The sequence below is a fragment of the Macaca fascicularis genome, chromosome 2 (genome assembly GCF_037993035.2).
Source record: "Macaca fascicularis isolate 582-1 chromosome 2, T2T-MFA8v1.1".
Taxonomy (NCBI): Eukaryota; Metazoa; Chordata; class Mammalia; order Primates; family Cercopithecidae; genus Macaca; species Macaca fascicularis.
Window position 1 is genome coordinate 105432661 of NC_088376.1, and position 20270 is coordinate 105452930.

At 46.7% G+C, this 20270-nt stretch overlaps 2 protein-coding genes across 8 annotated transcripts in view; both read left to right on the forward strand.

The window, feature by feature from the left end:
- The first annotated feature begins 7571 nt into the window (after positions 1-7571).
- SS18L2 (SS18 like 2) lies at positions 7572-15454 on the forward strand. Its single transcript, XM_005546782.4, has 3 exons — positions 7572-7692; positions 8250-8326; positions 11174-15454. Exons 1-3 carry the CDS (start codon positions 7624-7626, stop codon positions 11259-11261), a joined length of 234 nt encoding a protein of 77 aa, XP_005546839.1. The 5' UTR covers positions 7572-7623; the 3' UTR covers positions 11262-15454.
- A 4092-nt stretch (positions 15455-19546) lies between these two features.
- The window catches only part of NKTR (natural killer cell triggering receptor), a 49589-nt gene continuing 48865 nt past the window's right edge, over positions 19547-20270 (forward strand). For all 7 annotated transcript variants that reach the window (XR_012431045.1, XM_005546778.4, XM_005546775.4 and 4 more), the window contains exons 1-2: positions 19547-19670; positions 19900-19980. Coding sequence is in view for 6 of the 7 variants with exons in the window: in XM_005546778.4 (XP_005546835.3) it covers positions 19923-19980 (58 nt within the window). In the remaining variant the exon portion in view is untranslated. The remainder of the gene's footprint in view (positions 19671-19899; positions 19981-20270) is intronic.

Consider the following 20270-nt stretch of genomic DNA (forward strand, 5'->3'; position numbering starts at 1 on the left):
GATCTAAGCAGGCTGCAGAGAAATACAGGAGCAAAATCAATAGGACTTGGTGATGAGTTGGATGTGAAGGGGCGATGAAGTAGCTTCAAGGATGAGGCCACTGTTCAGCCATGGATAAATGGATGGATGGTGGAGGGATTCACAGATATGGAGAACACTGGAAGAGGAGATAAAATGGATCTTGAGCTCCATCTTAGACAAGTTGAATTTGAGGCACCTTTGAGACTTGGTTAGGATTTTGCAATGATTCATTTTAGATGTCAACCTGACTAGGTTAAAGGATACTCAGATTCCTGGGGGAACATTATTTCTGGGTATGTCTATGAGGGTGTTCCCAGGAGATATTGGCATTTGAATCAATGCACTGAGTAAGAAAGATCTGTCCTCATCCAATATGGGCAGGCACCATCTAATAGATAGAACAGAAAGGCAGAGGAAAGGCAAATTCTCTGTTCTGGAGTTGGGACACCCCTCTTCTGCTCTTGGCATCAGAACTCCAAGTTCCCCTAATCTCCTAACTCCAGGAGATTAGGTAGTAGAGTCCATCCATTTATTCACTTAGCAACTATTGAGCCTTTGGACTCCAAGACTTGTACCAGTGGTTCCCCAGGTTCTCCCGGCTTGGGCCTTGGACTGGGAGATACACCATTCAACTTCCCTGGTTCTGAGGCCAAGTCCAAGACAGGGTAGTCTTGAACTGAAGCACTCTACCAGCCTCCCTGGTTCTCCAGCTTGTAGATGGCCTATTGTGGGACTTCTCAGCCTCCATAACCATGTGAGCCAATTCCCCTAATAAATCCCCTCCCATATATATTTATAGATATAGATCTATATTGTAGATATATAGATGTCACATTGGTTCTTCCTCTCTGGAGAACCTTGACTAATACAGATGTCAACATAGCCGTTGTATATACAGGTTGCAGGTCAATGTAGAGGTCTGGGCTGGACACAGACTTTTTTTGAGGCTGAGTCTCACTCTGTGGCCCAAGTTGGAGTTTAGTGGCACGATCTTGGCTCACTGCAACCTCCACCTCCCAAGCTCAAGTGATTCTTCTGCCTCAGCCTCCCAAGTAGCTGGGATTACAGGCATCTGCCAACACGCCCAGCTAATTTTTGTAGTTTTAGTAGAGATGGGGGTTTCACCATATTGGCCAGGCTGGTCTCGAACTCCTGGCCTCAAGTGATCCGCCTGCCTTGGCCTCCCTAAGTGCTGGAATTACAGGCGTGAGCCACCACGCCTAGCCTGGACTTTTGAAAATCATCATCATATGGGCAGAAATCAAAGCAGGGCTTACATAGCCAGAGAAAAATTACAAAATGAAAACTGAAGAGAATTGTGATAGAGTCTAAGATGGCCTACAGGGATCACTACCTCCTGGGATTTATACCCTTGTGTAGTCCCCTCCCACAATGAGTCTCTGATAATGAGGGTAGGTCAAAACAGGCACAAAGAAGAAGAAAAACCAGGAGATTTGGGGTTGGTAAAGGCAATTGAAAACCCTGTAGCATAAGTGCCCTTCAAATATGGGGAACTGGGGCCAGGTGTGGTGGCTCACACCTATAATCCCAGCACTTTGGGAGGCCAAGGCAGGTGGATCACGAGGTCAGGGACAAGCGTGTCCAACATGGCAAAACTGCATCTCTATTGAAAAATTACAAAAATTAGCCGGGAGTGATGGCGGGTGTCTGTGATCCCAGCTACTTGGGAGGCCGAGGCAGGAGAATCACTTGAATCTGGGAGGCGGCTGCAGTGAGCCAAGATTGCACCATTGCACTCCAGCCTGACCTACAAGAGCGAAACTCCATCTCAGAAAACAAACAAAACAAAACAAACAAACAAATATGGGGAATTGGGCTCTCAAAACTTGTGGTGCGAGTGCTTTAGAATAGGACCTTACACCCTCTGACTGGTGCAACTGGTGTGGCTCAGGCACCATGGTAGATTGGACAACAGGGGTGAGATGTAGTACCTAAAGTCCTAGCTCTCATCTCCAATCATTGGCCACTTTGACTCCAGACTCACAGTCAACTCCAGAGGCTTTCTCTTCCAGTCCTCTTCAGCCCTCCACTCCTAGGGTAACACCCTGGACCACAGAAGAGCTCCACCTCTGAAGTTATAAATGCAGACACCTGATCTTTCATCTGTCCTGTTAGTCTCTGAATTCCTTCCATGGTTTCTCTAGCCTGCAGAAACTTCCAGTTCATTTGTGCCTCTACTTTGTTTTATTATGAGCTCCCTCGAGTTTTCACTTCCTTCCCCATCAGCTGAGAGTTCAGGGTTTATCACCTCCATCACATTCCTCCCAATATACTTATATCTCTTGCACAGTTATCTTTCTAGCACAACTAGAAGGATAGTAACACCCATCTGGCAGCACTACAATCCTGGAAGAATCCAACCTTCTGTCTTCTCTGCTTCTTGGCTCTGAGTGCCACTGGACAAAATCTCACAACCACACAGATCAGTGCTACATACATTGTCAACTTCAACTAGGTCCTCAACACCCTTCAGCAGTCCTATTTGCCAAGGCAGCTCTCTCCAGCTCTCCCCCAAAATCAACTTCCAAATATCCTGCATGCTCCCCAGATCTCCCACTCTTCAACACCCCCTCCCCTTCTTGCTCTCCCAGGAACCTTCTTTACTGAAGAAAGAGCAACCATCAAAGTGATGTCCCTTAGCTCCAGACAACTCCTCTCCCTCCAGCTACCACCTTCTTTCCCTTCTCCCCTTTACAACCAAACCTCATGGAAAAAGTGGTCTATATCTGAACACTCCATTGCTTCACCTTCACCTTTCATCATTTCTCAGTCCCCTGCACTTCTGATATCTGCTTCACCATACCACTGAAAATGCCCTCCTCAAAGACCTAGTCTTTATCTTCCTTGTTCTTTTTTTTTTTTTTTTTTGATGCAGAGTCTAACTCTGTCACCCAGGCTGGAGTGCAATCTCTGTGCTGAGGCTTACTGCAATCTCTGCTTTCCAGGTTCAAGCGATCCTCCAGCCTCAGCCTCCCAAGTAACTGGGGCTACAGGCACGTGCCACCATGCCTGGCTAATTTTTGTATTTTTAGTAGAGACAGGGTTTCATCATGTTAGCCAGACTGGTCTCAAACTTCTGACCTCAAGTGATCTGCCTACCTTGGCCTCCCAAAGTGCTGGGATTACAGGTGTGAGCCACTGCACCCAGCCCTTCCTTGACCTTTCAACAGCATTTGTCATTGCTGTCCTGTCTGTCCTTTTCAGTCACTGTTTAAAAATAAATAAATAAATAAAAAGCCATAACCCCCACTGTCCTGGTTTTCCTCTCCCTATATCTCTAGTCTCTTTCTCCCCTCAGTCTCCGTTGCAGCTTCTTTTCCTCTGTCATAAGAGAAACTATCACATTCTCCTTAGGCAATCTTATCCACTGCATAGTTCCAGTCAGTTTCTACAAGTGATGTTCCTCAAAGCTGTATCTCCAGCCTAGTCTTTGTCCCTGAGTTTCAGCCCCAAATAGTCAGCCACAAGCCTCCACATCGTTTGACATCACCTCACACTATACATTTCCACAACTGAATTTATCACCTTCATTTCCAGTCCAGCATCTCCCCCACTGTTCCCTGCCTCCATAAGGGGCATCACCACTTTCTCAGTTGCTTAACCCAGAACCCCAGAAGGCATCCCTAATTTCCCTTTTCTATCCCTCCCCACTCAATCACTAAGGCCTGCCAAGTCTACTTCCAATGTCTTTCAAATGCATACACTTCTTTTCTCATTGCTCTCACTATCTCTGGCCTGCCTTCTTGTAGCAGCCTTGTCACTGTTCTTTTTGTTTCTCATCTGGGTGTCTTCCCTAACTTTCACCATGTTACAGCCAATAAAACTCTAAATGCATCTCAGGCTTCATCACTCTTCTGCCTAAAACCATCCATGGCTCCCATTGCTCCTAGGAAAGTACAGAATCTGGATACCTGTGTCCTGCTTAACCTCCACTTTGCCTTTATACTGCCTTTATAAAACTTTTCTTCTGGAGGGCTTTCCCTGTATGCTGGAACATGTTGGTCCCCTATACCACCTGCCTCACCCTAACACCATCTCATTTTTTTTTTTTACCTGATAGAAACGTTGATGATGTTTAAAAAAACCAATCACGCTGGGCGCGGCGGCTCACGCCTGTAATCCCAGCACTTTGGAAGGCTGAGGCAGGCAGATCACGAGGTCAGGAGATCAAGACCATCCTGGCTAACACAGTGAAACCCTGTCTCTACTAAAAAAAAAAAAAAATTAGCCGGGCTTGATGGCGAGCGCCTGTAGTCCCAGCTACTCGGGAGGCCGAGGCAGGAGAATGGCGTGAACACGGGAGGCGGAGCTTGCAGTGAGCCGAGGTCGCGCCACTGCACTCAAGCCTGGGCGACAGAGCAAGACTCCGTCTCAAAAAAAACAAAAAGCAATCAATTCCTTCTATAAACCACACTCAAAACCTTCGCTTTAGGCCAGGCTTGGTGGCTCACACCTGTAATCTCAGCATTTTGGGAGGCCAAGGTTGGTGGTTCACCTGAGGTCAGGAGTTCGAGACCAGCCTGACCAACATGGTAAAACCCCCATCTCTACTAAAAACACAGAATTAGCTGGGCGTGGTGGTGCATGCCTGTAATGCCGGCTACTTGGGAGGCTGAGGCAGGAGAATTGCTTGAACCCAGGAAGTGGAGGTTGCAGTGAGCTGAGATTGCACCATTGCACTCCAGCCTGGGCAACAAGAGTGAAACTCTGTCTCAAACAATAACAACAACAACAAAAACTGGGGCCAGGCAGGATGGCTCACGCCTGTAATCCCAGCACTTTGGGAGGCCGAGGCGAATGGATCATGAGGTCAGCAGTTCAAGACCAGCCTGGCCAACAGAGTGAAACCCCATCTCTACTAAAAATACAAAAGAATTAGCTGGGCATGGTGGTGCGTGCCCATAGTCCCAGACTACTCGGGAGGCTGAGGCAGGAGAATTGCTTGAACCTGGGAGATGGAGGTTACAGTGAGCTGAGATTGCACCACTGCACTCCAGCTTGGGCAACAGAGTGAGACTTTATCTCAAAACAAAACAAAACAAAAACAAACAAACAAACAAAAACAAAAAAACCCGTTCACTTTATTCCTCAAAACATGTATGTCCCGGTTCCCTCCATTTCAGAGTCATAAACATAAAGCCTAGAGATAAGATACTTAATACCCAGGACAGATCTTTGTGTGTATATATACATACCATATGTAGCATTATGTTATATAGTATTACATAAATTACATGAAGTTTTGCATAAGATTGGTAAGCAAGTCACTTAAACTTTATGAACAAAAGTATGGGCCGGGCATGGTGGTTCATGCCCATAATCACAGGGAAACTTTCAGAGGTGGGAGGATTGTTGTCTGGGCCATTTCATGTTATTGTCATTCCTCACTTGTCTTAACAGGAATAGGGCTGAGTGGAACTAAGCAAGACCTACATCCTGCTCCTGATGGTTCTTTTTCTGCCCACTCTGTTTCTCTGAAAGCTTTGGGGAATTTTCCTGAGGAGGAAGCCTGATGCAGAGTTAACAGTGCAGGCTTGGTAACCAGGAAGTCCTGAGTCCGCCCCAGCTCAGGGGTTACCTCACTTCTCTCACCAGGTTTATCTCTCTGTGAAATGGGATGAAAGCAGGCTGGGTGCAGTAGCTCACACCTGTAATCCTAGCACTTTGGGAGGCCGAGGCGGGCGGATCATGAGGTCAGGAGTTCAAGACCAGCCTGACCAACATGGCGAAACCCTATCTCTACTAAAGATACAAAAAAAAATTAGCCAGGTGTGGTGGCAGGCACCTGTAATCCCAGCTACTCAGGAAGCTGAGGCAGGAGAATCGCTTGAGCCCGGGAGGCAGAGGTTGCAGTGAGCCAAGATCACACCACTGCACTCCAGCCTGGGTGACAGAGTGAGACTCTGTCTCAAAAAAAAAAAAAAAGGAAAGAAAAGAAAAGAAATGGGATGAAAGCTGCCTTTTCACAGGTTTGAATAAAGGGATTGTGGAAAGAAAGCCCAGTAAAGCAGATGAGCTTGCTCAGGATCAGGGCCACCATTCAGGGGAATAAAGCTCTAGGGAGCTCCCCTTTTTAGGAGTAGGCTCCCAAGATCTCCCTCCTAAATGAAGTGCTCACTCCAGGGAAAACGAATCTTGTTACCACATCCACCACGGATGGCTAGAACAGGGGACCCGTACCGCACAGCAGGAGATGAGCAGAGGGCGGATAAACATTACCACCGAGGATTCTGCCCCGTCAGATCAGCGGGGGCATTAGATTCTCACAGCAGCATGGACCCTATTGTGAACTGTACTTGCGAGAGATCTAGGTTGCACCCTCCTAATGAGAATCTAAATGCCTGCTGATGTGAGGTAAAACAGTTTCACACCAAAACCACCCCCACCCCCACCCCCGTGGAAGACAAGAAAAATTGTCTTCCACGAAACCAGTTCCTGGTACCAAAAAGGCTGGGGACCACTGGTCTAGAAGACTACAACCAGTTCAGTTTTAGTGATCACCAGGAGTAACCATGTGGCCCAAGAGGGTGTGTCCAGCTTCCTCCTTGCATCTTGCGGCACACCACCTTTGCAGTATGGTGCCTGGGCAGTCCCAGGTTGTTAAGGGTGAGAGTTCTAAAGCCAGACTGCCCGTATTCAGAGACTGGCTTTGCTAAGGAACCTTGGGCAAGTTACTTAACTTGTTTCCTCATCTGTAAAATGGAGAAAATACCAGTGCTTTTTAGGGTTGCCAACCTAATAAGCATTATTCCTGCCCCAAATAAGTCTAGGCTATGTGGAAAAACGCGAATTTCTCCTTCAGCAAAGAGTAAAACTAATACCAGAGTTTTCCTGGCCCTGCAGATTTGGCCTGGCAGGAGACAATGCCATAGTCAATGTTCATGCTCCAGATGCAGACCTGGAGGCACCAGAGTGATGTAGAGAGGACAGTGGATTTGAAGCCATATATCTGGGTTCCAGACATGCTGTGTGATGCCGAGCAAGCCACTCCTACAGATAATAAGCATGCACACCCAGCACTTTGGGAGGCCGAGGCGGGCGGATCACGAGGTCAGGAGATCGAGACCATCCTGGCTAACATGGTGAAACCCCGTTTCTACTAAAAAAAAAAAAAAAAAAAAAAAATTCCGTGGTGGCGGGCGCCTGTAGTCCCAGCTACTCAGGAGGCTGAGGCAGGAGAATGGCTTGAACCCGGGAGGCGGAGCTTGCAGTGAGCCGAGATCGCGCCACTGCACTCCAGCCTGGGCGACACAGCCAGACTCCATCTCAAAAAAAAAAAAAAGCATGCACAGCCTAACACTGGAGGTGCTGAGGCCAGGTAGGTCAACATTAGACCCAACCCCGACCCACAAGTTTCGCTCTCCAGACTGCGCAAGCGCAAAGGATACGTAAACGACCCCGGCGTTCTGGGGGCGGGGACCGAGGAAGGCGCTGAGTGTCGCTCCTGCGCGTCCAGTCACAAATGACGTCTCTTCTGTCCCCCGCCCTGTAGGCGGGAGCATCTAATCAACGTCGACAGCGTAGGCCCCACCTTTCGTGGGTCGAGTCGCTTGGCGGTCGTGGTTCCGGAGGTTCCTCGGGATGTCGGTGGCCTTCGTACCGGACTGGCTGAGGGGCAAGGCGGAAGTCAATCAAGAGACTATCCAGCGGGTGAGCATCCACGCGGGCGGGCGGGCGAAGAGAAGAAGTCGGGATCCCGAGTGGCTGCGGGGTGCGAGAAGCATCCTGTGGAGAGCGGCCTCCCAGCTCACTGTGAAGGGTGCTGAGCAGCCGGGGTGCGGGGTGAGATGGGCACGAAATCAGCACAGGCGCCGGGGCAGGATAGCCCGGCATGGGGTTCTGTCCCCCGCGGTCCAGACGTCACACTGCACTAACCCTTTCTCTTTTTTTTTTCCGCCCCCCGAGACGGAGTCTCGCTCTGTCGCCCAGGCTGAAGTGCAGTGGCGTCATCTCGGCTCACTGCAACCTCCGCCTCCTGGGTTCAAGCGATTCTCCTGCCTCAGCCTCCTGGGTAGCTGGGATTACAGGAGCGCGCCACGCCCGGCTAATTTTTGTACTTTTAGTATGGGGTCTCACCATGTTGGCCAGGCTAGTCTCGAACTCCTGACCTCGTGATCCGCCCAGCTCGGCCTCCCAAAGTGCTGGGATTACAGGCGTGAGCCACTGCGCCCGGCCTGCACTGACCCTTTCTTTCTCTGATCTTTCAGCTCCTTGAGGAGAATGACCAGCTGATCCGCTGTATTGTGGAGTATCAGAACAAGGGCCGGGGGAACGAGTGCGTCCAGTAAGTGCCCCCACCCCCGCGCCCCTCACCTGTGGGTAGAGGGGAAGCCTGTGTGATACGGTGCTTTCTCGAACTAAGAGTCTTGGGTGATTGATCGCAATTAAGCCCCTCTTTGAACTGAGGAAAGAGAGCCCCAAAGAGTTTGCTAACCTGCCCAAGACCATACAACAAGTACACTGTGGAGCCTGGAGTCAGACGTGGCTCTTTCTTCAAAACGTGAATTATTCTCACTGTAAAACCTCCTTCACTCAAAGCTATGCCAGCTAATGACAACAGGGATGGGGGTGGGAGCACACAGAAAACTAGGCTCAGGAGATTGGAGCCATGGCCCCTTTCTCATCTTGGATCCGTGCCTCATCCTTTCTCTGTTAAGTGAAGGGGTCAGGCCATTTGACTACTAAGCTCCCTCTCATTTCTAACTTCCTGTCAGTCTGTTAGTGACACACACACAAAGACAAACAAAGGATTTCCGAGTTAAGTCAAAGGTGAATTCTGCATCATAGTTTAATGCACTCCCTAAGCAGATACCAAAATGAGAGAAAATAGAATCTGAGTCTCTTTTCCGAATTTACTCCAGGTATTATGCCCGTTTTTTTCTTTTCATTAATTTTTTTTTTTTTTTTTTTTGAGACAGTCTTCCTCTGTTGCCCAGGCTGGAGTGCAGTGGTGCAATCTCGGCTCACTGCAACCTCCACCTCCGAGGTTCAAGCAATTCCCGTGCCTTGGCCTCCCGAGTAGCTGGGACTACAGGCGTGTGCCATCATGCCCTGCTAATTTTTGTATTTTTAGTAGAGACGGGTTTCACCATGTTGGCCAGGATGGTCTCAAACTCCTGACCTCAGATGATCCGCCTGCCTCAACCTCCCAAAGTGTTGGAATTACAGGCATGAGCCACTGCTCCCGGCCTTATGCCCATTTCTTATAGAAAAATATATTATTTCATTGTTACTGAAGAAATGTTTCACAATCCCTATCCCCTAGAAAAATTACCTACAGTCCCTCACTGAATACCTTAATAGAACAGTAGAGATACCAATTTTTGGGTAAATCTTTACATCTGACTCTGGCATTTGGTAATTTGATTTTTAAAAGTTTATAATAAATACCTTCTCCTTTTTCTATATGAAAAATGGTTGCAAAACCTTCCATTTGGTACAGTAATTCGCAACCCAAGGGTAAGAAAGTTATCAAAATCTCCTAGTGGGATTTTTCAATTGCACAGGCCATGCTTTCTGACCCCTTGTCTGATTTATTTTTCTGGGTGAAGAACTCTACCCCCCCTATAAACTTACATTGATCATGAAAATGTTTTGTCCCTTCTTGAAGTTGTTGAACAGATATTTTATAAGTACAGTTGGTCCTCTGTATCCATGGGTTCTGCATTGCATTTCAAAAATATTGGGGAACACAAAACAATAAAAAATAGCAACACAACAATAAAAAGCAATATAGTATAACAACTAGTTATATGGCATTTAAATTGTATTAGGTATTATAAGTAATCTAGAGAGTATTTAAAGTATGTGAGCCAGGTGTGGTGGCTCACACCTGTATTCCCAGCACTTTGGGAGGCCAAGGCGGGCAGATCATCTGAGGTCAGGAGTTCAAGACCAGCCTGGCCAACATGGCAAAACCCCTTCTCTACTAAAAACTAAAAATACAAAAATTAGCCAGGCATGGTGGTGTGTGCCTGTAATCCCAGCTACCTGGGAGCCCAAGGCAGGAGAATTGCTTGAACTTGAACTCGGGAGTTGGAGGTTGCAGCGAGCCAAGATCACCCCACTGGACTCTAGCCTGGGCGACAGAGCAAGACTCCATCTCAATAAATAAATTAATTAATTGAAGTATATGATATGGGAGGATGTGTGTAGGTTATGTACAAATACTATGCCATTTTATATAAGGGACTTGAGCTTGAGCATCCTCGGATTTCGATATCTAAGGGGAGGAGGGAGGTGGCCTGGAACCAATCCCCTGTGGATACCAAGGGACAACTGTACTCCTGGTACCAGGCACAGTTTCAGACTCTGGGAAATCCGTAGTAAAACAGACACTAGCTCTGCACTCATGGAGCTGATATTCTAGACTCTAGAATCTATAAGAAAATGTATAATTAGGCACATAATAATGAGTGCTTTGAATAAGAATAAAGCAGAGTAAGTCGGGGGAGGAGTGCTATTTTATACATGGTATGTCTGATAAGGTGATATTTGAGTAGAGACCTGGGGTAAGGGAGCCAGCTATGCAGTAGTAAGGCATAGTGAGATAAGTAAGACAGAGAAAGCATCAGGTAGAAAAGCTCCCAAGTAGGAGTGTGCTGGATATCTTCAAGTCACAGGAAGGAGGCCACTGTGGCCAGCATTCAGTAAACAAAGGTATAGCCATAAGAGATGAGATCAGAGGGGTACTGGAGGCCCCAATCATGTAGGGCCTTACTAGGACACAAGAACAGCTCACCTTTACTCTGAATGAGATGGGAGCCTTTGGAAGGTTTTGAATAGACGTATAACAACATATAACATGATCTTGATTTAAATTGTACAATGATCTCTCAGACTGTTGTGTGGAGAATAAAGTAGGGTGCAAAGATAGATCTGGGAGACTAGGTGTCTACTGCAATAGTCCAAGCAAGAAATGATGGTAGCTATGAAAGTAATCAGTGAGAATGGGTGAGAATCTGACTATATTTTCCTTAAATATGTTAAACAAGAAGGTTGATAACAGTGAATCATCCAGTTAGTAGATGAGCCATTCCACTAGAGCAGGTAAATTATTTTCCAGTTTTTTGTTCATGGTCGGTAAAAACAAGCCTCTGATTTTTGCCTGGTTTTTTTTTTTTGCCCATAGGTACCAGCATGTGTTACATAGAAATCTCATTTATTTGGCTACCATTGCAGATGCCAGTCCAACCAGCACTTCAAAAGCAATGGAATAATCTTTCAAAAGCAATAGAATAATCTTCCATTTGGCTGTCATGAGGAGTAATTGAATGTAATCCATCTCTTACAAAATGGAGACAGGGTCTTTATCAGCTCAACTGGTTAAAACATGAATGAAACCTCCGTGGCTCTTTCAAAAAATGTGAAAATGTGAAGAAAGCTCCTAACTTAACTGTATTCTCAATGTAAATATTTTTTAAATAATTAAGCAAATCCCTCAATAAGTTGAGCCCAGGTGTCCTCTTTCCTGAACTTGGAGCATGTTTGGACAACAAAGACATCACTGGGATGTTCAAGTCTACTTTTTAGTTTCAACCTGAAGAGGAAACTGAGTAGGTGTTGGGCAGGAATTGGTGAGACTCCTGACTTGAGACCTTGCTAAATGGACATGTAACTGTATGCTCCTTCCTACCAGTTTGCAAATGTGGTCCCCCTGACTGCTGTTTTCAGACTGCTTTGAAATAAAGCTTATTTTTCTATAAAATACTGATGTGGAGGTATAGACTTTTTCATGTAATAAGTATTCCATTTGGTTTTCAAGAATAACTTTGAGGACTTAACTGTAAGGTGTATAACAACAATGCTATTATCATTGCCAACAAAATGAATAGTGATTTCTAGTTATTGTCTAATATCATCTGATAATAGATGTTTAATTTTCTTCAGTTATCAGATAGTCTTTTTGTTGATTTATCTGAACCAGAATCCAAACAAGATTCACACATTGTATTTTGTTGATGTTCCTTTAAGTCACTTAAAGAATACTTAATAGTTCCTTTTTTTATTTATTTGTTGAAAGAACTAGGTGTTTACCCTAGAATTTTCTCATGTTCTACATACAGTTGTATCTCTGTAGTGTTGTTAACCATGTGTCATTATCATCCACTTTTCCTGTAAACTAGTAGATCTAGAGGCTCATGCAGACTCATGTTCTAATATTTTTAGCAGGAATATATTAGAAGGTGATAAGTACTTGCTTTTGCATCACACAAGGAGTGACCTGATTTATTTTCAAGTTCCCAACCAGCCTTTCACTTAAATTATGATCCACCCAGCTTTGATCTGGTAATTAATTAGAGATTACATAATGAGGATTTTCTAATGTATCATTCTTTCTGACTTTATTAGCTGTATTCTATAAACAACTTTCACTCTTGGAGATTTATCTGAAAGATGAGGCAAAGAGATTCTTGTAAATATATCCAAAATTAGAAGTCCAGGTCCCTGCTCCTTTTTTTTGGAGTCAAGGGTTGCAACCTAGGGCAACTGTAAAATACATGTAAATAGTGAAGAGATAACTCATTTTGAATGCCAGCTCTATCCCTTAACCTCTGAAAGCTCTGTTTCCTCACTACTAAAGTGAGGATAATGAAAATAGCATCTGCCTCCTGAGGTTGTGAGATTGAGATAATGTGGCTGAGAACTGGGCACATGTTAATCTATGTTAGCGCTGATGTGTTAGCTGAGGGCTCTGGCTCTTTCTTTTTTGTTTTTCCTTTTTGGTTTTTTTTTTTTTTTTTTAAACGGAATCTTGCTCTGTCGGAGTGCAGTGGCGCAGTTTTGGCTAACTGCAACCTCCACCTCCCGGGTTCAAGCAATTCTCCTGCCTCAGCCTCCCAAGTAGCTGGGATTACAGGCACGTGCCACCATGCCCAGCTAATTTTGTGTTTTCAGTAGAGACAGGGTCTCACCATGTTAGCAGCGCTGGTCTGTAACTCCTTACCTCAGATGATCCACCTGCCTCAGCCTCCCAAAGTGCTGGGATTATAGGCATGAGCCACTGTGCCCGGCCAGCTCTGGCTCTTTGTAGGCCCTTTCAGATCTGAGAGGGAGCTTGTTTCTTTGCTTCTTCACCCAATCTGCTATCCTATGGTTTTAGCCCATTTGTAGTCTTCCTCCTCCACTATTCATGGGGTTGGTACCATATTCTATACCAGCTGGCACAAGTGGGCTGCTCATGGGCCTGATCTGGTCAGCAGATGTGTTTGGGCTATGCAGTGTTTTAAATTTTGAGTTAGTTGATAACTAAAAATACGAGGGGCCGGCATGATGGCTCATGCCTGTAATGCCAACACTTTGGGAAGCTGAGGTGGGAGGATCACTTGATCCCAGGAATTGAAACCAGCCTGGGCAACCCAGGGACATTCCATCTCTAGAAAAATAATAATTTTTTTTTAAAAAGAGGATTTCCCATTAAAGTCTGGATTTCTAGTAATGCTGGACTTGCAGATCCACAGGGTAGCCATCAGCAGGAGTGGAATAGGAGCTGTCCCCTTTATGAGGCAGCTTGAGTTGTTTACCTAGAGCCTGGCACACATAGACACTGGGATGAGGCCATCAGACTAGCACTGGCTAGAAAGTGAGCAGGGGCTGATGTTTCAGTTTGGGTTTTCCCTAAAGCAGAGCCTGAGACAAGGCCTTGGGAGCAGGTAGTTTTATTTGGGAGATGATTTCAGGAAGCATGAGTAAGGCAGTAGGGAGATTAAGATGGGGAGGAAAAGCCACTAAGAGTGTTACTGAGGTCACTCCAGTAAGCAATAGGGGCTCAGTTCTGTGGGATTCTCTGAGAAGCATTTAGAATGTTCTAGAACTGTCTACCTGAGAGACACTGGTTGGGAGTTGCCTGCAGGGGAGCTAGCTCCCCTGTACTAACAAGCAGCATTTGTGGCCATGTGGGTCCCTAGATGTCAGAGAAGATAAAGTGAAAAGGTGCAAAGCAGGCCCCCAAGGTTGGCTGCTGCCAGCACAAGGTGATGTGACCTTGCAGGAACCTTCTCTATTGGCTGCAGCACATATCAGAGGCAGGCAGGGCAGGGCGGGACGGTGGGGCAGTCTGTGGTAGCACCAGAGGCTCCTCTGCTGGGCTCTGAGCAAGCCAGTGGGGCCTGGCAGTTAAGAGCAGCTTCCTGCGTGGGAGGGGGAGCAGCCTTGAAGACAAGCCCAGCTCTCCTCCAGTGGAAAGGGGGTTTGTGACCTGCTATGTTCCCCTCCCTTTGTCTTTTGTAATGATGTTTTTAGTCTGCAGGCAGAGGACTGAATCAGGGCAAATCAGAAGCCTCTGAGAACAGCCAAGCTGCTTTAGCCACAGGCTGCCCTTCATTCCAGAGGGCCCCTCCCCGGGGAGACACCTTGGTGAAGCTGATGCAGGCCAGCAAGCTATCTGGACTCCAGCCCATCTCCAGCTATTTGCTTCAGAGGCAGCCTGAAGCACAAGCATTTGCCATCCCTTTTGAAGGACCTAGGAATCAACAGCATTGTGAAAGTTGATTTAAAAACAAAAACCCAACCAAACAAACACCAAACTTGAATAGAGTTTGTGACCAGATTCAATTAACCACTTTCCCTTCTCAGAGGACCTCTTGCTTCAAGAGTTGAGCCTCTACTCAGCCTATCTGAGCCCATCTCTAACCTGTGGGGTCAAACTGATCTCCCAACAGCCCACACAGGGTCTCAGCCTGTTCTCTTGGGTTTCCAAGCTTACCTCTTAGGAGTTGCAAGAGTGGTGACTTCTGCCGCTATCACTCTCATGAGGTGAGGATATGACAGCTAAAACAAAGAGATCAGATAATTTGAGATCAAGCTGTATTCCACAAAATGTTAAGCTATTTTTCCACTCCCTCATGAGGCCTCTTGACATCTCAGTTTGACCTCTCGGGACTCCTGGTAATGATAAGGCTAGAGAGGAATTGATTAGTGCTATCTCATGTGCCCCTAAACCTTTGCAATATACCTCTGTTACTGAAGGTGATCTGAGTACATTTCTTTTTTTTCTTTTTCTTTTCTTTTCTTTCTTTTTTTTTTTTTTTTTTTGAGAAAGAGCTTCGCTGTGTCTCCCAGGCTAGAGTGCAGTGGCGTGATCTCGACTCACTGCAACCTCCACCTCCCAGTTTCAAGCGATTCTCCTGTCTCAGCCTCCTGAGTAGCTGGGACTATGGCTACGTGCCACCACACCTGGCTAATTTTTGTGTTTTTGTAGAGACGGTGTTGCCAGGCTGGTCTTGAACTCCTGACCTCAGGTGACCCATGCACCTTGGTCTCTCAAAGTGCTGCAATTACAGGTGTTAACCACCGTGCCTGGTTGGCCAGGTATATTTCTTACGCTGGGTACATACTGTCTTCATTTTATCATTATTCTCTTATACATATAATGTTTTGAATCTATTCTATTTGAATAAAGCAATTTTACGAAGTTTGTTAATCTGTCATCTGTGTTCCCAGTGAAAGTCCCAAAGATCCTACTGGAATCTGGATGTTCTGTTGAGTCACTAGGACTTTCTCCTTCCTTCTTAAATCCAGGGGAGGTGGTTTTCATTTCTGTTGTGTTTAGGTAATTCAACAAATATTTATTGATTGACTACTATGTAAAAAGAACACCATGGTGAGGAAGCCAGGCAATGTCCCTGCTCTCATGGAACCTTTATTCCTGCTGGGAGGGAGGCAGACAATAAAGTATAAATAAGGACAGCTTCACATAGTAATAAGTGCTTTGCAGAGCTAAACACAGTGGCTCATGCCTGTAATTCCACCACTTTGGGAGGCTGAGGTGGGTGGATTGCTTGACCCATGAGTTTGAGACCAGCCTGGGCAACATAGAGAGACTCTATCTCTACAAAAAAATTTTAAGAAGAATTAGCCTAGTGTGGTGGTGGGGACCGGCAGTCCCACCTAGTTAAGAGGCTGAGGCAGGAGTTCAAGGCTGCAGTGAGCTATGATTGCACCACTGCACTCCAGCCTGAGAAACAGAATGAGAGCCTATGTCCAAAAATTAATTAATTAATTAATTATTTTATTTTCCCGAGACTGGGTCTCACTGTCACCCAGGCTGGAGTGCAGTGGCATGATCTTGGCTCACTGCAACCTCTGCCTCCCGGCTTCAAGCAATTCTCCCACCTCAGCCTCCCAAGTAGTGGGGACTACAGGTATGTGCCTTCACACCTGGCTAATTTTTGTATTTTTAGTAGAGACGAGGTTTCACCATATTGGCCAGGCTGGTCTTGAACTCCTGACCTCAAGTGATCCACCTGCCTTGGCCTCCCAAAGTGCTGCAATTACAGGCTTAAGCCACCACACCCAGCCTATATATACTTTTTTTTTTTTTTTTTTTAATAGAAGTGCTGGCCAGGTGCGGTGGCTCATGTCTGTAATCCCAGCACTTTGGGAGGCCGAGGCAGGCGGATCACGAGGTCAGGAGATCAAGACCATCCTGGCTAAAACGGTGAAACCCAGTCTCTACTAAAAATACAAAAAATTAGCCAGGCTTGGCAGCCTGTGCCTGTAGTCCCAGGTACTTGGGAGGCTGAGGCAGGAGAATGGCGTGAACCCTGGGGGCGGAGCTTGCAGTGAGCCGAGATCGCGCCATTGCACTCCAGCCCGGGCGACAGAGCAAGGCTCTATTTCAAAAAAAAAAAAATTAGAGGTGCTTTAAAGAGAATTGTAACAGGATGACATGTTGAGGAGTGTTTGTGTGACTACTTTAAATTATAGAGTAAGGGATGACCTGAGGAGGTAACACTGCGGCTGAGACATGAACAGCAAGGAACCTGACACATGACCATCAAGGGAACTAGCCATGCAGGCAGAGGCAAGAGCTAAGCAAATATCCTTCATTACAACTGTTTTTTTTTTTTTTTTTCTCTCGAGTCCATTTATAGAGTAATATTCACCTGTGTGGTCATCGATTCAATTATAACGTGAATCCACATTTGACCAGGCCCTGAGCTTGGCTATACTGTGAGGAAATTAAGGAGGGAGGGCACTGGGCCCTACTATAAGGGACCTCCTAAGACTGGCAAGATAAAAAAGACTCACACCCTGGCACAGACCAGGGCACCATGCAAGCCCAGAAATGCCTGAATGATCATCCAGACATGGAGGCTGCAGGAATTCCACACGGAAATTATCAAGTGCTTCCCGTAAGTCAGAAAACGTCTGCGTTTCTCCATTCCTAAGCACTCCCTTGTTTGCAAACAACAAAATGACTTGCCAGTTGTGGCAGAAGCTATCAGCATTTCACTTTCATTTATTGAACTTTAACTTAACTGAACTTTATTCCTCTAACTGTGCTCCAGCTGAATCCCAACTGTCCATATTGCATCTCTATTCTTGAGGATATTTTCCTAAAACTGGAAATCTGCTTTGCCCAGGTGTAGCAGGCCAGAAGAACCTAATGATTATCACCCCGGGAGCATCTCTCAACCAGGGACTCTCAAGAGATATCCTCAGGTGGGATAATCCTGACATGTTTCTTCTGTATGTGTTCCCAGAGTTCCCCAGCAGGATTACGTTCCAATCAGCAACTGCGGTAGCTGGTTAATAGCACACCTGCATTGGTTATCATCCTTTTTTTCACCTATGGTAATTCCTGGACAAATCTTAAATAGAATTAGTTTATGATCCAGTGATTCCATTTCTGGGCATATACAAAAAATAATTGAAAGCAGATTTCAAAGAGGTATTTGTACACCCACGCTCATAACAGCACTATTTACAATAGCCAGAAGGTAGAAGCAATCTAAATATCCACTGACACATGAATGGATAAACAAAATATGATATATACATACAATGGAATATTATTCAGCCTCAAAAAAGGAAGTTCTGACATGCTACAACATGGATGAAATGGAAGACATGCTAAGTGAAATCACCCAGTTACAAAAGAACAATTTTTTTTTTTTTTGAGACAGAGTTTCACTCTTGTTGCCCAGGCTGGAGTGCAGTGGCATGATCCCGGCTCACTGCAATCTCCGCCTTCTGGGTTCAAGCGATTCTCCTGCCTCAGCCTCCTGAGTAGCTGGGATTACAGGTGCCCGCCACCACGTCCTGCTAATTTTTTGTATTTTTAGTAGAGATGAGGTTTCATCATGTTGGCCAGGCTGGTCTCAAACTCCTGACCTCAGGTGATCCACTCGCCTAGGCCTCCCAGAATGCAGGGATTACAGGAGTAAGCCACCGCGCCCAGCTTAAAAGAACAAATATTGTATGATTCTACTCAAATATGAGTAGGCAGATACTAGAGTAGACAAATTTACAGAGAGAAAGTAGAAAGGTGGCTGCCAGGAACTTGGGAAAAGAGGGAAATGGGGAGTTACTGTTTAATGGATACAGAGTTTCAGTTTTGCAAGATGGAAAATGTTCTGTGGATGGATGGTCGGTACTGAGGGTTGCACAACCGTGTGAAATACAATTAATGCCAGTGAACTGTACACTTAAAAATGGTTAAAATGGCAACTGTAATGTAATGTATATTTTATAGTTAAAAAACTTAAACGATAGTGTGGTACTGATACACAGATCATTGGAACAAAAATCCAGAAATAGACCCACACAAATTTGGTCACAAGGCTAAGGTAATTCAATGTGTAAGAGTCTTTTCAACAAATGGTAATGGAACGACTGTATATCCCGATAGGAAAATGTGACACTTGACAACATAAGCAAAAATTAATGCTATTAGATCATAGACTTACACGTAAAAGACTATGTAAAACATATATGAGAACACAGAATATCTTCACGAACTTGAGGTAGGCAGAGATTTCCTAGCACAGAAAAAGCACAAACCATAAAAGATTGACTTCACCAGAATTAAAAACAACTTTGCCAAAAACATACTCAAAACAATGAAACGACAGGCCCAGACTGGGAGAAAGACTTCGCAATCATTTATGTAACAAAAGATTTTTATTCAGAACATACATATATCTATCTAACAAAACATTTGTATCCAGAGCTGCTAAACACGAAGAACCAGATTTAAAAACGCGCAAAGACTGGAACTGAAACTTCAGAAAAGATGCAGAATGGCTAGTAAGCACAGAACAGAAACGGTGCCAGTGACGCTGGTGCCAAAGCGGGAAGGAACACATTCCTCAGCCTAAAAGACCTAACAGTAGGACACGGACATAACCATCCCCGGCCAACAGGAACACAGAGTGACACGACCTCTTGGCTAACGAAAACTCAAAGCCTCAATTCACTCAGCTCCTTCACAGCGCTCAGAAACAGGGAAGTCTGGCGGTATCCGAAAATGCCGCAAACGCTCACAGCCGGACGAGACGGAGGGCGCAGGCGCATCCACGGCTTTCACATTGGGCGACTGACTTCAAAGCGGGGGGGGCAAACAGGGAGCGCGCAGGTATAGGAGCGCCGGCTGGAGGCTCCTCGAGAGCTCCCCAGACACGCCCCCGAGCGTGCGCCCCCGCTGCCACCACCTCCGGTTGACCACCCCCATCTAGACTGTACTCTCGCGGTATTTGTCCCGACTCTCGCGGGATTTAGCGTGGCTTTGGGAGGCCGGGCCCGGAGGAGGAGGTGGCGTTCCGTTAGCGGCGTTGGGGTCTGGCTGCAGTGGCAGTGCTTTCTCCTCTGCTCACTGGGACCCGCTCAGGCTGGAGGCCAGCCAGGTGAAGAGCTCGCCCGCATGCGTACGCGCTGCGTGGGAGCCGCGAGGCCTGGGGCGGGAGGGGGCCTCGTCTTGGCCTTCTGCGCTGTTGCGACGGGCCGGCGTGAGGCACCGTGGCGCGGACTTCGTCTCAGCCCCGCCCTCGCCCCTGCCCTCGCCCCCGCCCTCGCCCCTGCCCTCGCCCCCGCCCTCGCCCCTGCCCTGACCGCTTTCCTCCCCCTCTCTCCCAGCTCTTGCCGCCACCTCGGTCGCGATGGGGGCGCAGGACCGGCCGCAGTGCCACTTCGACATCGAGATCAACCGGGAGCCGGGTGAGCTGGAGACTGGGGAGCGCTGCTGGGGCCGAGGCCTGCCTAGGCGAAGGGGAGGGGTCTACCCTCAGTAACCCTCCCCCCGTCCTTTTTGGGAGCGGGTAGGAGGCGCAGTCAACTTTCCATTTTCTCTTGAGAGAAAATCAGTGGGAGAGGAAGGTGGCCTGGGCACACCCCAAACTCGCAGTCCAGGCCTCTTCCTCCCAAACCCCACACCGCCCCCTGCATCTCCGGACTGAGTCCTAGTAGCCAGCCTGGCGCCAAGAAAAGGAGGTGCAGTTCTTTGAGGA